We start from the raw sequence: 15,773 nt of genomic DNA, 5'->3' as shown, positions 1-15,773 counted from the left end.
ATTGAGCTACACGAGCCCCGGGTTAATACAATGTGGAGCAAACATACCAAATGAACGTACCATCCATACCAATCAAATTCTTCACTCTTACTAGTTGTAAACTTGTGATAAAAAAAAATGTGGAATCGACCACTCCAGATGTTTTTCACACCCTATTTGAGCGATTGCTTCCATATTACTATTGGTGAGACTTGATCATTAGTCTCTTTATGAGTTTTTTCCCTTTTTAAATTGTTTTCTAATTTAAGAGTCAATGACAAATTCTATTCAACTTGCTTCATATATTTTAAAATCAATGAATTTTGCATCCTTTCGTGTTAATACGTGTTGATCATATAACCATTAATGTGCAATCCAACTATCAACTTAGGCTTTTAGTTGAGATGTAGCACATGCTTCAATTTGGCATCAGAGCCAGACCAATATTCTCATATCAGAAAATCACAAGTTCAATTATTGCCAACACCCTCTCAGTCAAGCTTGTCGCATAAGATCTTCTTAGTACAATTTACATATATATATATATTGTGTTATTTGCGAGCTATTACATAGAACTTTAATTTACCTAATACACTATCAGATAATAACTATGAATTTTTCTCGTCATCCAAAAAGAATCTAATGGTAACTAATGATCAAATCTAAGTTTGAATTTTTCAAAATTTAAGATATTTGGACTTTCTCGTTATCTTTTTTTTTTTTTTTTTAAATATAGTCAGCAAAAGTGAGATATTTGTTGGACTTTCTCCCCCGTTGTTCTTAAAAGATGTAGTAAAAAAAAAGTGGAATTTATTAAATACTACGAACATCGAAAATTTAAAATACAATTCACAATTATATTACAATAAACCATTTAAACGTAAAAAAATAAAGTCATCCCCCAATATATCCTTAAAAGTGAGAATTAGTTTTATTAATAAGGACATTGTGGTCTAGTGGCACCATAAGAAGTTGTTAGTTGAGTGACTTGAGTCTCAATAGAGACGGTATTGACTCTTTGTGTTTCAATAGGTTAAGTAAGTAGGGACTTTGTGGTCTAGTGTCACTAAAATCTTATACATTGTGTACACAATGTATGCTTCTTTTTCATTAAAACTTGAACTCATGACCTCCTATATGAGAGAATCACTTCGTGTCACTAGATCAAAGGTCATTGATTTATATTTCTTGTTTGTTCGCGGTGTATTAATTATTTCTATTAATGTTTTTTATCTATATATTCACTAATTTTTTCATTGTGTCTTTATTCAAATCTTGCAAAGCATGATGTATAACAACTTTTCTTTATAAATAGGTAGGGAGGATAGAATTTCGACATCGGCTGTGTGGGGATTATGCTTAAAGTAGATAGATTCCTTATGTGCACCGATATTTGACTCGGTCTGTTGAGTTATTGAATTACCGTGATTTATATATTCTCAAAGACTCTGTCGAGCCGAGTTGTGAGGGCTCTTGAGATTAGGGATTCAACCTTTTGAGAGAAGGTAGGGAGGATATAAGCCTCCACTATTAATCAATAAAAACATGACACATTTTTACGTATTTTTCTTTTATGTGTGATTTGCATGTTATTATACAAGAGTAATATTTACTTGTCAGTGTACATCTTTAAATAGTGATAATAAATTTCTAAGAAAAAGATTGACACGTCAAACAAAATTTTCGACCTTGTAATAAATTTTTTTCATTAATTAAAATAGAAATAGAACGCGTCAATAGGTGGAACTCCCGCCATCGCGCTATGACATTTTCAATTTGTTTACAAGTGAAGTCAAATTTTGGTGGGGCCCCAAAGAAAAGCTTTCATTTTTCTTCAAGTCTAAAAAGAGACATCTTCTCTCAATTCCCACTCAATATGTCATGTAGTCACTGCCAAATGCACAGCTAATCATAACCATTATTTCTCACTTTTTTCATGCCTAATTAAACCCTATATTCTATATTGATTGCAAAGTTTATGTAATTACTAATTAGGTATCCCGCATAATAAGCCTAATTGGATAAAGTTTGCATTCACTCATCTAAACAACTCTTTCAAGAGACTTTGAATTCTGCCCGGATCAGTTTAATTCACTGGTTCAGTAGACAATATTTGAGAAAAGAGATTAAGGTTGGAACATTGACAACGACAGTGTGGGAATTATAAGGCTTATGTCTAAAGTGGACAAATCCCTTGAATGGTTACGAGTTTAATTCTTATTAATACTTTCTCAATCGAGCTCGACCCAACTATCGCAACTATTATCCGATGGTGTAGACTGAGTAAATCTTACCTTGCAAACCACATATGAGGCGTCGGGGTTTGACCAAGAAGACAAAAATATATTAACAAATATTAAATTCATAATTTTTTTTAGATACAAGAATTATGTTTTACTATGGTGCAAAGTTATGTATGGGGATGAAACATGGCTTCATATATTTGAGAGTTGAGGCTTTGGGCAAAGCAGCAAAAAAGCTATAGTTTCTGACAATTCACGTATAATCTGATCATTTCTCTGAATATTTTTTTTTTTCAAGAAAAGCCATACGACAACCACCTTTACGTTCAAAAGAAACCACCTTAAATTCTCCCATTTTTAGTACAATCCAGAGATTCATGTTTTCTCCAAGGTCGTCTGATACTCTGATGGCGACGTGTCAAATGAGGACCCTTAGCTCACTGGAGCTTTTGCTGGTGAAACTCCAGCAAGCGCCGGAGGAGGAGGAGGAGGATGCCCCGCCGGCGCTGCCGCCCCGGCCGGTGAAGAATTCCCGGCTGCCGCGTGCCCGGAAGAAGCTGCCCCTCAACCTCCGGAGTGGTTGCTGTGATCAAGAAATGGGAAAGATTAATGATTTGTCTGCAAGCAGAGGAATGGAGAAAAGGGCTTTTCTTGATTCAGATAATCTAAAGATTCAGGTAAATCTTTATTGCCTTTTTGTTCTGCTTTCCCTAATTCCCTCTTAATTTCAGTAAACTGTACTGGATTTATGGATGATTTAATTTTTGTAAATTTCATGTTTTTGTTTTCCCTGAATTTTGAAGCCAATTGTTGTCTGTTTCTCAGATTAGCATAGAAGAAGATGAGAAACAGCTTGCAGTACAGAAAGGTGTAGAGATAATCCAGAGATGTTACCATGGCCACCAAGCCCGCCATTACTATAATGAGCTCAAGAGAGGAGCTATTGTACTTCAATCATGTAATCCCCACACTTCTGTATTACAACCCTAGTTATCCAATAAAATGCAAATCGCCCGTAGGGGTAACTCAGTTGGTTCCTGGTCGTAGATTGTGAGAAAGAACACAAGATCGAGCCCCAGTAGACCCCGTGTGTGGGCTCTTTCTGGGCACCAGACACTGGTCCTCCCACCTAATAGGCCGATGAGTTACTGTTCTTGCGGGAACGAGTGAATTTTGCTTTTTGTGGGCAATAAAATGTAGATTCTGTGCCAATGACCTTGTTGTCTAGTGGCACGAAGTGACTCTCTCATATGGGACGAGTGAATTTTGTTTTTTGTGGGCAATAAAATGTAGATTCTGTGCCAATGACCTTGTTGTCTAGTGGCACGAAGTGGCTCTCTCATATGGGAGGTCTTCAGTAGGTTGAGAAAGTAGTTATGATCAGATACTGCATTGTAATAGAGTCAGATGCAGATTCTGTTTTGTCCTAGGGTATCTTATGATTCTCATGTTGGGTTGTTTATGTCTGCAGTTGTACGAGGCGAAAACGCAAGAAAAGATTATCAGTTTCTTGTTACAAGGCTGAGAGCCATTGTCACTATCCAGAAACACATGAAGGAACAGCAATCTCGGAGATTAGAGCAGCTCGCCGCAGTCATATGTTTGCAATCTGGTAACCATTATTTGCTAGTTAAATGTAGAATGAATCTGCAGTGTTAGATCGCGAAATGGTTAAGTTATCCTCTCTGTGTATTACATTCTTCAGGAATTCGCGGTTGGTTGACACGAATAGAATTCAATAAGAAAATAACAAGTCGGTTGAACTCAAGACAGATGCTAAATCCTGAATTGAAGGATGAGGACATTAAGGTATTGGCTTGTACTAATGGGGTTAGTGTTTGCCTAGAATGTTTTAACTTGTTTTTGAGACAATTCCAATGTTTTTATGTGACATTTATGTGCATTGTCTAATTCAATCTCGTTCAGGTTCAGAGGTCAGTTTTACTTGATCTTCAAAGGAGAGTTGCGGTAACAGAGGCAGCTTTGGAGAGAACGAGAGACGAAAACGCCTCTCTCAAGGAATATATTTTGCAGTTTGATAAAAAATCGCAAGAGTATGAAGCGAAGATGCAATGTCTGGAGAAGTCGTGGCAAGATCAGCTGATGTCTATACAGGTCAGTCTTGCATCCCTCTCGATCACACTCGAATTCTTGCACCCGTGAATCGGTTAATGGCATCTGATAGTTTCCCGTTCATAAAACGAATATCTGTATATCAGTATATGAGCATATGTGTTGAGCATATAACCATTAATGTGCAGTCCAACTATCAGGTTAGGCTTTTAGTTGAGATGGAGCACATGCTTCAATTTGGTAAAAGAGCCAGACCAAAGGTCATGGCTTCAATTATATGACAGCTAAACAGAAAAGCGGTTTTCGTGAACTTGTGCAGACAAGTCTAGGTGCAGCTAGTAGAAGTGAGGGTGTTGCAGAAAATGGGCTTTCAAGAACTGAACCCCCAAGCGAAAGGTTTATCCCGTTTGAACGGTCTGATGCAGGACTGGTAGTGAACAACAGGCTCGATTTCGCGAGTCCTCTCGATCAAGAAAATGGTTCTCATCAAAACATGATTACATGGGTTAAATCAGGGCATGATGAGCCCTTGAATTTAAGTCCAAAAAACAGTGATGTGCATAAGGTGAAGTTAAGGTTTAAAGCTTGGAAGAAGGATTACAAGAGCAGATTGCAGGTGGTAAAAGCAACACTGAAGCAGCTAAGACATTGTGATAGAGGCAAGAGCACATAAATATGGTGTACTATGGCCCCGTGTGGTAAAATAATTAGCCTATCAGTCAATTTTGGTTTATTTGACCACTATTAGCGGTTTGATTTGGTTAAACAATTAATATTAGTGCTTGATTAACAGAAATGTGTTCAAAGTAGCTTTACGATCAGGCATGCATGTAATCAGCTATCAGTTAATTTTAAACACCCCCTATATCTTAAGTTATGGTACATACTATAGATTATACACGATAATACAATTGTGTGCATTTTTTTTTTTTTTGGAATACTATCAAAGAGTCAATACCGTCCCTACTGGGGATTGAACCTATGACCTTCCATTTTGAAAAGTCACTGGATGACAAGGTCATTGAAGTATTTAGATTTTTTATTTGAGTAGTGATCTAAAATTTTTAGGTGTTATTATGAGATTTATGCATGTTTATTTGATGAATCTTTGTAGATTCTCTCATACTTCCATTTACTAAAAGCATTTTAGAAATTATGTCGTTGAAGCTCCTTTGTAAGATCTTAAACAAGTCAATGTTAAATTATTTGGAATTATATATAAATTCACAGTTAAAGATGGAAATAAAGACATGCATACTCTGTTTGGACCGTGTATGCATATATAAACACACATACATATATACATATGTATATAAAGTTTATGCGACATGCAATGTACAAAATTTAAGATTATTTGGCAGGTATAAGGTTTCATTTTTCAAGCTATCTAGTTATATTTGGAGAATGTTTTATAAAGTTCACTTCTTAATGACCCGCCGAATGTTGTCCAGCCATTACCGTTTGCTTGTTCTAGATTTATGTATTTTTTATTTTACTTTTTTTGGTGGTTATTTATGCTACACAGAAACGAAAAAGGGAAAGGAGAAATGGGGAAGTGGCATTAAAAAAAGAATAGGAAGCCAAACATGGAGAAACGTGCAGATGTTAAAAATAGATTACAGGTGCCAGTACACTTTTAAATATGATTGGTTCGTATAAGGGAATCGGAATTGCAATAGGAATAAAATATTTGATAGTGGTAATAGATTTTGGTGAGAGTATTTTGCATGTTTGTTAGTAAGGTAGAATTGGAATGATTACCAATATTGATGTTTGGTTTTGTATGACCACCCTTTATAATGGAAATAAAGGTTTTAAAAATTAGGGTTGGGGTTCAACTTTTTGAAAGAATAAAGGTTTTAAAAAAAGTATAAAAATAAAAAATTTAAAGCAATTGATACTAATATAATGACATTCAATACACCAATATGAACAAAAAATAAAAAATAAAACAAAAATTTAATAGCACTAATCCAAATTTAAAAATAAGATTACCAATAGGATGGAATGATACGCAATTCGTTTTTAATTAAGGAATGAGGTTCTTAATTGAAGGGATAATCAAATCTCATAGTTGTGTTTTAAAAAGTTATCAACAAAACACATTTTGATTCTCATTCCTAATGTGTAAACCCATGAACCAAACACACCCTTCTTCTTCTTCTTCTTCTTCTTCTTCTTCTTCTTCTTCTTCTTTGGTCCTACTATTATTGTGGCATGACCATTTTTTGTCATATGCCAACAAAATTTTTTAAATGACGATAAATACAAGGACATTTTGATCTATTCAGTATAAGTATTTAGTCTTTTTTCCATTTTTGGTCCTAGATTTATATGTGTCATCTCGACCAACTTTTAGTCTCTTTTTTTTTTTTTTTTTTTTCTTTTTTTAATATCCATGTTGGTCCTAGCATTATTGTGGCATTATCATTTTTGGTCCTCTATCAACAAACATATTTAAATGACATTATTAGCTACTCAAAATGTTCCTCTTTATTATTTTTATTTATTTTTATTTTTTTATTGGTAATAGAACCACAAGTCTTATGGATTTTTATAAAGTAGATTTATGCACTAGACTTAAGGTTTGTCATTAAGGGTCCGTTTGGAAAGTAGGAAAATGACTTATGGAAAATGAGTCATTTTCCGAAAAATATTTTCCTTTTCCAGTGTTTGGTTGCATTTGGAAAATTGTTTTGGTGTGTTTGGTTCATTTTCTAAAAAATGAGTAGAATTGTATAATTAAATATTTTAATTATTTTATTTAGAATATAAAAATACATTTTATATGTTTGAAACCCAAAAAAAAAAAGGGTTCAGGTATCCGCCAGAAACCATAGCTATGGTTTCCGCCAGAAACCTTAAAAAAAAAAAAAAAAAAAAAAAAAAAAAAAAAGCAATGGGCGGAAAATGACTTCCGCCAAATTTTGGCTGAAGTCATTTTCCGCCGAAATGGGCACATTTTTCCCAGTCAACGAAAAATGTTTTCCGTTGACTGGATTTTCCAAGTGTTGTCAAACACCAAAAACCATTTTTTTCAGAAATCATTTTCTGGGTTTCCAAACACACCTTAAGTAAACTTGTGATTTTTTCAATTGCACTTTTTTGGGATTTTAGAGTAGGCTTATGTATTGATAATAGTTTATAACCAAGAAGAAAAAAGGAGGATTTTGAGCGGTTAATACCGTTATTTTTATGACATTTAAACATACTCGTTGACAGTCATTTTTTTCGCCGGAAATTTCATTAGTCGGTAATCGGTCACTTTTTTTACCGGAAAATTCGCCGGAAGGTGGCCTGAACGCTAATGACATGTGATAGCAGATCATTAACCTCTTTTTAGGATTCATTGCACCTAAATGAATTGTTGATCGGTGTCATTACGGCAAATTATGCCCTGGAAACGTGTTCACCATGAATGGTGAACACGGGTCCAAACGGCGCCGTTTTTACGTTAAAAAAAAAAAAGGGAAAATCAACGATTTGGTCCCTCAATTGTTAGCGAAATATCAATGTAGTCCCTTAATCGCGAAATCATCGATTTAGTCCCTGGAAATAACTGTTTTTAGTTGATTTGGCCCCTCCGACCGTAGCACGTTCAAAATCCAACGACTGCTCCGATTTGGCATGGGTAAATTTGTCATTTCGTTCTAAAATGAACAAAAAAGGGTTTCGACGGAAAAAAACGGTTTACTCTTGATGCCGGGCGGTTCACAAAGTTTCTGGTGGAGGGAGGTTGAGATCAAGATCTAAAATTAGGCCGTCTTTTTTAGGTTTGAGATCGCGATTGGTTTCGACCACGGAGGAGGAGTCGGACTCGCTCTGAGCAACGCCGCTTCCGGTGCTGCCGACGCCGCCGTCGTGAAAATTGGGAGACGAGAATCGGGGGTTGAGGGAAGGCGAAATTGCGCGGCACATGCGAGGGCGTTGAAATAGAACACGTGGCTGGCCGGATGCACGACAGCGGCGGGCGGGTATCCACACACGACGACCGGCGCGACGCGGAGGTGACGGCTTTGGTAGGGAAGGTTCACCGCGGAGAATCTGCCGCCGACGTTGAGATCCAACAGCGACGACGAGTCAACCAACACGGTGTCGCGGCTGGACGACTCCACGGTGCTACTCTGGCTGGGACTGTGGTGGTTGCTATTCTTCCCTCCTCCTCCTCCTCCGCCGCCGTCCTTCTCGCACGCATTCCTGTTCATATCAAACCGCGCGCAGAAATCGAGCGGAATCCGCTCCTCCGCCAACGGAAAATTCGTTTTCGCCTTGGCGCCGCGGAACTCCCGCGCGGCATTATCGTAAGCCCTAGCGGCCTCCTCCGCCATATCAAACGTCTCTAGCCAAACGCGGCTTTTCTTCCCGGGATCTCTGATCTCTGCCGCGTACCTCCCCCACGGCCTCTTCCTCACTCCCCTGTAATGCACCTGCTCTTTCCGCACTCCATTCACGTTGCAGTCCACCGCCGGAACCGCCACAACCACCGCCGCCCCCTTATTAAATAGGGCAAAAAGAATAAGACCAAAATGCGAAATGACAAATTTACCCATGCCAAATCGAAGCAGTCGCCGGATTTTCAACGGGTTACGGTCGGAGGGGCCAAATCAACTAAAAACAGTTATTTCCAGGGACTAAATCGGTGATTTCGCGATTAAGGGACTACATTGATATTTCGCTAACAATTGAGGGACCAAATCGTTGATTTTCCCAAAAAAATAAAATAAAATTCGCTAATGTGGTGTTAACGGCGCGCGTTTGGTCAGATTATGAATTTTCTGTTATGAGATTATGAATGTACTATAAATTCATAATCTCATAACAGAAAATTCATAATCGCATAAAAGAAAAATATTTATTAAATTATGAATTTTCTGTTATGAGATTATGAATTTACTATAAATTCATAATCTCATAACAGAAAATTCATAATCTCATAACAGAAAATTCATAATTTATGAATGTTGAAGAAGCTTGCGCTGCAAAGGAGCAGCCATGGTTTCGGACGGGAATGTGTAGGCATGGTTTCAAAGTGAATGTGCAGGCATGGATTCATAATTCATGAATGTTTGAAATCATTACTCACCTCAAATTAAAGTTAAACCGCGAAATGTGAAAATGAAGAAGAAAAGTCATGCAATTAATTAAGGAAAAAAAAAAAAAGATAACGGTATACTAACACCGTTGGAACCGAGTTCACTATGGATGGTGACCACGGTTCCATGGCATAACGATTGTGTCATTACACCATTAAAAAGTTTAGGGTCTAATTGATTTTTAAGTTAAAGTTTGAAGGCCTATTTGACCCTTTTCTAAAAAATTTATTGTATTTTTTAATAATGAAATTGTAATGTTTTTGTGTTTTTTTCTACTAAATAGTACTTTATAATAAGGTTTTTTTTTTTTTTTCCCATATCAGAAAATTTCTAAATTAAAGCTGCTTTATTTCAGCTTTTAACTTCTTAATTAATACCCAACCAAAATAGTATCATTTTTTTCAAAAGGGAAATAGTATCATTTAATTACCGCGAGTAAATTTCAATTTTAGTCCTGTGACTATTGGGTCCTGTTAATTGTAGTTCATGACTTTTAAACATGTTAATTTAGTACATTGACTATGCAATTTTTATCAATTTTGGTCAATCTGACAAAATTGCTGGCCAAATTTCACCGGAAAAACTTAATTAACCAATTAGTGTTTAGGAAATTAGTTTTTTTAATTATGGTCTGAATTAAGCAAAGACCGTTTTTTCCGACGAAATTTGGTCGGAGTGACCAAAATTGATAAAAATTGTATACTCAAAGTACTAAATTACCACTTTTGAAAGTCATAGACTGCAATTAATAGGACCCCAATAGTCACAGGACCAAAATTGAAATTTACTCTAATATTTAGCAAATCAAGGCTCTGTTTGGCGGAACTTATTTAGGTGCTTATAGGTTATTTTAAATTACTATTAAGCTATAAGTTCTGTTTGGTAATGTTCCAAAAATAAACCAATATTTTAAAATAATAACTTATTTTGAAACGCTACCTAGGTTATACCTTTGCTAGAGCTAGGAGTTTGTAGGGTGAACTTACTTTCTAGGACGTTAATTAGTCTCCCTGATTGTAGTTTTGGTTCGAGTACGTGGTGCCATTTTTGTTTTGTTTTGTTTTGTTTTTTTTTTTTTTTTTTGTTTTTTTTTTTTTAACAGAAGAAAAGAACATGACGTAGAATTTATGAATTGAAGTAAAACATTATTCTAAAATCTATATCTATATTTATATTATTAATAAATACAAAATCCTCCTTTGTGAAATTTCCGCCCAAACAATAGTAAAGGTTAATTGAAAAAAGAAATTGATATTATTAATTGACTGAAAATATAAAAAGATTCTAATGGAAAAGGAAACAAAAATTAGGGAAATTGAAAAAGGATACAGATATTACTAATTGACTGAAAACTATAAAGATTCCTAATTGACTAAAAATAGAAAAGGAAACGGTTGGATCAGCGTGAAATAATATTTGATTAAGAAGGTAAATTGAAAAAGGAAACTGATATTACTAATTGGGAAAATGGCACTTTTTCCCCCTAAGTTATATATTTATAGCACTTTTTCCCTCTCAATTATTTATGTAAGCACATTAGCCCCCTCAATTATTTTAAAAGTGGTGATTTTTCCCCCTAATATATTAAATTGACATTTCTACCCTTAAAGTAAACATTTTATTTATTTTACTTCTCCAACAAATTATTGCGTATATGTAGCGATTATCACGGTTCGGTACGAACTGAACCAGACACTATAGCAATCGAATTAAAAGTTTTCGGTTATGATTCAGATCTAGAACTCAATATTTGGATTTCAATTTATTAAATTTAAGAATAAAAAAACTGGATCATGAACCGTGAACCGGCGGTTCCGGATCCGATTCGCGATTTTGAACCGTCTTTATTTTAAAATTTTATTTTTTATTTTAAAATAGTCTAAATTCAACAATAAATATATTTTATTTTTTCAGTTCGGATCATGAACCGACCATTCCAGTTCGCTATTTTAATAAACTCTAAATATCGCGTTTTGATTATAAATTGTAATTGGGATATTTTGGTTTGGTTGCTAAAGTATCTGTTTGGTTTGAACCAAATTATAGTAATAATTTGTTGGAGAAGAAAAATAAATGAAATATTTTTTTTAAATATTTATTTTAAGGGTAAATATGTCCATTTAACATTTCAGGGGGAAAAAGAGCCACTTAAATAATTCAAGGGGAAAAAATGCTATAAGTATATAACTCAGGGGGAAAAAGTGCCATTTTCCCTTACTAATTTATAATTCTCACATTCTCTACCTATAAATACAATGGATTGGTGACTAAAAAGATTGCAATTCTTCATTTTACACTGCCTCCCTCCTTTTTCCGTGCTGGTGACTCTCTCATTCCCCTCTTACACTGCCCAGTAAAAAATCATATTACAACTTTATAAATTGACATGTAATATGCATTATTATATAATATAGTTGACATTATATTTACTTTTAAATTATTTCTCCTTTATTTTTGTATATTTGTTTTAATAATAATAATATAATTGTCTAAATCATATTACAATATCGCTTTATGATAATAATTAACTGTCGTAGCAGAAAGCCGCCGTGAACCACCACGAGAATGCCGAAGTCTTCACCAATCTGTGATCCAAAGTAATATTTTTAGTACTACAAATGTGACTAAGAATTATTTTAAGTGCGGGTATAGCTTCCCGTGCGGTTGACGTGACGCACCTTAAATATTAAAATGGCGCACCTCAAGTACACAAACCACACGCACCTTATGCACACAAATAAAGCACATTAAGAACACAAACCCCACGCACCTTAAGTTTCAACTACTCACGCACCTTAAGCTTTATATATATATATATATATATATATATATATATATATATATATATATATATATATATATATATATATATATATATATATATATATATATATATATATATATATATATATCATATAAAATGAAAATATATATTCTAATAAAATAAAATGTAAATTGATATGTGGAATTTATTCTAATTAGATAGAATTGAAGTTTCTATTTAATTTAATATCTTCATATTGTAGATATCTTTAAATTTATTTGTTTTGTATTTCAGTTCAAAACTTTTGAAATTGAAATTATTTTATTTTATTCACATTTAATTGTATATATTTTTAATTTTATATTTAAATTACAGTAAATATTAATATTTGTATTGATTTAAGCTTAGAATAATGATAATGATTTATATTCATAATATAGTAATGATTTGTGCTCAAAATATCATAGAATAACTATAATTATATTAAAGAATGAATTTTTCTCAAAATAATGGTAATGATTCATAGTTTTAATGATTTATGCTCAATGTAGTTATGGACTATATTAATCCATACAAATTTAATAATTAAATTCTTTTCATTTGTACACGCAGTTTCCTTAATTATAATTATAATTAATATAATAAGAAATATAATTAAGAAAATAAAATTATAAAATTAACAAAATATGTGTTGATAAATATTTAGAAAAATTTTTAAATACATACACACATACATATACTTATGCACTATATTAATCATACAAAATTTAAATGTTAATTTTTTAATTTCTAAATGTAATTATTTTAATTGTAAATATATCTATCAATATCTATCTATACTACTAATAAAAACAAATTTATACTTTTGCAATTTCCCGTCCAAACTATTACTATATAAAATCTAATAAATATTATGTTAATTAAGTTAATAATTAAATGAATATTAGTATAATTACAATTAAACATGTTATATATAAAAGTGTAATTGCACAATATTAGTATAAATTATGTAATAATTATTATGGTAATTAAGAAATTAATTACACAGATATTAATATACTTAAATAATAATTATTATATTAATTAAACTAATAATTACACGAATATTAGTATAATTAAAATTAAACATGAGTTGTTGGATTTTTTTTTTTATAATAATTACACTTAATTCATTCAGATATGGAGGAGAAAGAAAAAACTAAATGTGATATGACGAAAATGAATATACTTTAGGTAAAAAAGTATGATTGCACATATATTAGTATAATTGACTAATAATAATTGCCTAATAATTATTATGGTAATTAATCTAAACGTTGGTCGTTGAATTTATTTTTATAATAATTATTACAATTAAACTATTTCTCTTTTTTTTCCCATATTTATTTTAGTAATAATAATATAATTACATAAATCATATTACATATAGATCTTTTTAAGATATTTGCAGACAAACGAGTCATATATTATCCAATTAATTTAGTGATACTTTTGCACTAATCTTATAATAAAATAAATGTACACGTTCAATATTAAAACTTTTTATAATTTTATCTTTAATTGTATTATCTCAATAAAAAAAAAAAAAAAATTATCCGTGCATCGCACAGGTAATTGAGCAGTTATTTGCTCAAATTCAAGCAAGGATAACATCAGAAAACATAATCGATCCAACCAAGTTCATCAATTGTACTATATAATATTTGATTTTATAATTTATATAGTTGTATATCGATCCAAATATTCTTAAAATATTATAACAAATCCATTCCGTGCAACGCACGTGCGAAAATACTAGTATGAATAAATCTATTTGCACATATATTCTCAAAAATATGTGTTGGATATGCAATTAGGGATATAGTTCTACTTTAAATAATTAGTTATTATTTTTTCAAAATAAAATTAGAATTACCTAAATGGTGATATTTATCCATTAAGAATATTTAAAAATTTTCAAAAAGCAAAAAAGAAGAGAAAACAATGGCACGGACAGTACGGTAAAGAATACAAACTTCAAAAATCACATATATCTCTCTCTTTATATAGAGAAAACTTTACTTTCATAAATTGAAAGGTAATTGGAAGGTGGTTCTTGATTTCCTTATAAGGAGCGACTGTTACAAATTAGGGTTTTTCACAATATATCATTATACTCTCTAAGATTCCGGTCTCATTCTCGAAGATTTTTGCCTGGTTTGGCCATGGAGGTTGCAGGTTTAACATCAATCACACCTACATATAAGTCTGCTCTCGAAGCCTTGCCTCAAGATATTCTGGTAATTTTGAATTTAGATTAGATTTCGATTGTTTGATAAAAAGATTTGATCTTTATGGTGATATATATGTATATATATAATATATGCAGATCAGAATAGTTTGTGGTGTGGATCATGATGATTTGAGAGCACTGTTTCACGTTTCCAAGACGCTCCGAGAAGTGGTGAGTCTTAAATTTTCAGTGAAATTAATGTTTTTTGTTGGTTTAAATTTATATATATATCTTCTGGCTAGACTGTTTGTTTGATGATGATGATTAGGGTTTTTGGTTATGATGATGATGATGATGATGAACAGACGTTGGTTGCTAAAAAATTACATTTTGAATATAGTACGCCGAAGAAGATGGTTCATTTCTGGAAGAACGATGATGATGATGATGATTTTGGGGAGTTTAATAATGATAATAATGGAGTTGTTGTTGCAGCACCTAATGCTCCAAAACACTTGAGAGTTACAAGGTCTCGGTTGATTAGCAAGAAGCTGGCTGGTATATCTGTTGCCCTATTTGCATCAGAATATGGTGGGGCAGTTAAGTGGCAATGCAATAAGCAGTTTTTGCAGATGGCGTCGCCCGGCATAGATGAGATCAGATCTTAATTAATGGTCCAGTAGGCAGTATTTGGGAGAAGAAATCAGGTTTTAGTTAAACCTACATGGCTAGGGTTTGTTGTTGTAGTAGGATGAAATAGTCCCAATAATGAGACTGCACATTATTTATCGATCCCCCTAACATATGAGTGCTTGTAGATGTTAGGGCATACTTCAACGAAAAAAAACTAGGTAGGTAACTTTCTCTAGTCTAGATCCATAAGATTGAAGATGTCATATATCCAAGTTTGTCATCGCAGGGAGTTTGGTTGAGGGAGTAGAATTTGGGAGCCGACAGAGCTGAGGAGATCGTCTTGTCTTCAACCATCTCATTGAAGCTAGCTAGCTAGGTAGGATATGATGTGTAGAAGCTAATTCATATGGTTAATTAAAAGCTTCAATTCTTGATTCTCATGGAGGCATATAAACCCTTCTCCAACTTAACTTAAAGTTGTAGTTTGGCATTCTTGGAACTCTTTAATCTCTTGGAATACCATTCTTGGTAGTCATATTTCATTGAATAAAGTTTGATTGGCAAAAGAAAATTTTATATATGGTATATATGTATTGTTATTATTCCTAGTAATCATATTTCATCCAATGTTTGATTGATTAAAAAAAAAAATCAAATATGATGGGATATCTTATTATATTTTTTGGGTTTTTCTATTGGTAAAAATGATTTTACTAAATATATGCAAATAAATATTTCTTGACTTTATTTTATTCTTTGGTATCCAAGGAAATGTT

The 15,773-nt window shown here is 32.9% G+C and overlaps 3 protein-coding genes across 5 annotated transcripts; 2 read left to right on the top strand and 1 right to left on the bottom strand.

The window, feature by feature from the left end:
- The first annotated feature begins 2,499 nt into the window (after window positions 1-2,499).
- LOC109165014 (myosin-2-like) lies at window positions 2,500-15,384 on the top strand. Of its 3 annotated transcripts, none has more exons than XM_019313620.1 (7): window positions 2,500-2,899; window positions 3,048-3,180; window positions 3,694-3,834; window positions 3,928-4,052; window positions 4,149-4,337; window positions 4,615-4,975; window positions 15,374-15,384. In XM_019313620.1, exons 1-6 carry the CDS (start codon window positions 2,600-2,602, stop codon window positions 4,966-4,968), a joined length of 1,242 nt encoding a protein of 413 aa, XP_019169165.1. In that variant the 5' UTR covers window positions 2,500-2,599; the 3' UTR covers window positions 4,969-4,975; window positions 15,374-15,384. The 3 variants fall into 3 exon arrangements, with proteins under 3 accessions (XP_019169165.1, XP_019169172.1, XP_019169157.1); XM_019313627.1 differs by lacking the exon at window positions 15,374-15,384 and adding an exon at window positions 5,453-5,596 and having other exon boundaries at window positions 4,615-4,978; XM_019313612.1 differs by lacking the exon at window positions 15,374-15,384 and adding an exon at window positions 5,456-5,596 and having other exon boundaries at window positions 4,615-4,981.
- On the bottom strand, window positions 7,944-8,845 carry LOC109166393 (ethylene-responsive transcription factor 4-like). Its single transcript, XM_019315379.1, has one exon. The coding sequence runs from the start codon at window positions 8,843-8,845 to the stop codon at window positions 8,051-8,053; it is 795 nt and encodes a 264-aa protein (XP_019170924.1). The 3' UTR covers window positions 7,944-8,050.
- On the top strand, window positions 14,357-15,032 carry LOC109166384 (F-box protein SKIP27-like). The gene is made up of 3 exons (XM_019315367.1): window positions 14,357-14,431; window positions 14,521-14,595; window positions 14,730-15,032. The coding sequence occupies exons 1-3, from the start codon at window positions 14,357-14,359 to the stop codon at window positions 15,030-15,032; spliced, it is 453 nt and encodes a 150-aa protein (XP_019170912.1).
- Window positions 15,385-15,773: the final 389 nt, after the last annotated feature.

This window comes from Ipomoea nil, unplaced genomic scaffold (assembly GCF_001879475.1).
Source record: "Ipomoea nil cultivar Tokyo-kokei standard unplaced genomic scaffold, Asagao_1.1 scaffold0317, whole genome shotgun sequence".
Taxonomy (NCBI): domain Eukaryota; kingdom Viridiplantae; phylum Streptophyta; class Magnoliopsida; order Solanales; family Convolvulaceae; genus Ipomoea; species Ipomoea nil.
This window is presented reverse-complemented; position numbering and strand designations above follow the sequence as displayed.

Excerpts from the sequence above, each read along its gene's own strand:
- LOC109165014 (XM_019313620.1), top strand. The coding sequence starts at position 2,600 with ATGTTTTCTCCAAGGTCGTCTGATACTCTGATGGCGACGTGTCAAATG. Across the intron at positions 2,900-3,047 it reads CAGATAATCTAAAGATTCAG|ATTAGCATAGAAGAAGATGA; the intron begins GTAAATCTTTAT and ends TCTGTTTCTCAG. Across the intron at positions 3,181-3,693 it reads AGCTATTGTACTTCAATCAT|TTGTACGAGGCGAAAACGCA; the intron begins GTAATCCCCACA and ends TTATGTCTGCAG.
- LOC109166393 (XM_019315379.1), bottom strand. The coding sequence starts at position 8,845 with ATGGGTAAATTTGTCATTTCGCATTTTGGTCTTATTCTTTTTGCCCTA.
- LOC109166384 (XM_019315367.1), top strand. The coding sequence starts at position 14,357 with ATGGAGGTTGCAGGTTTAACATCAATCACACCTACATATAAGTCTGCT. Across the intron at positions 14,432-14,520 it reads CCTTGCCTCAAGATATTCTG|ATCAGAATAGTTTGTGGTGT; the intron begins GTAATTTTGAAT and ends TAATATATGCAG. Across the intron at positions 14,596-14,729 it reads CCAAGACGCTCCGAGAAGTG|ACGTTGGTTGCTAAAAAATT; the intron begins GTGAGTCTTAAA and ends GATGATGAACAG.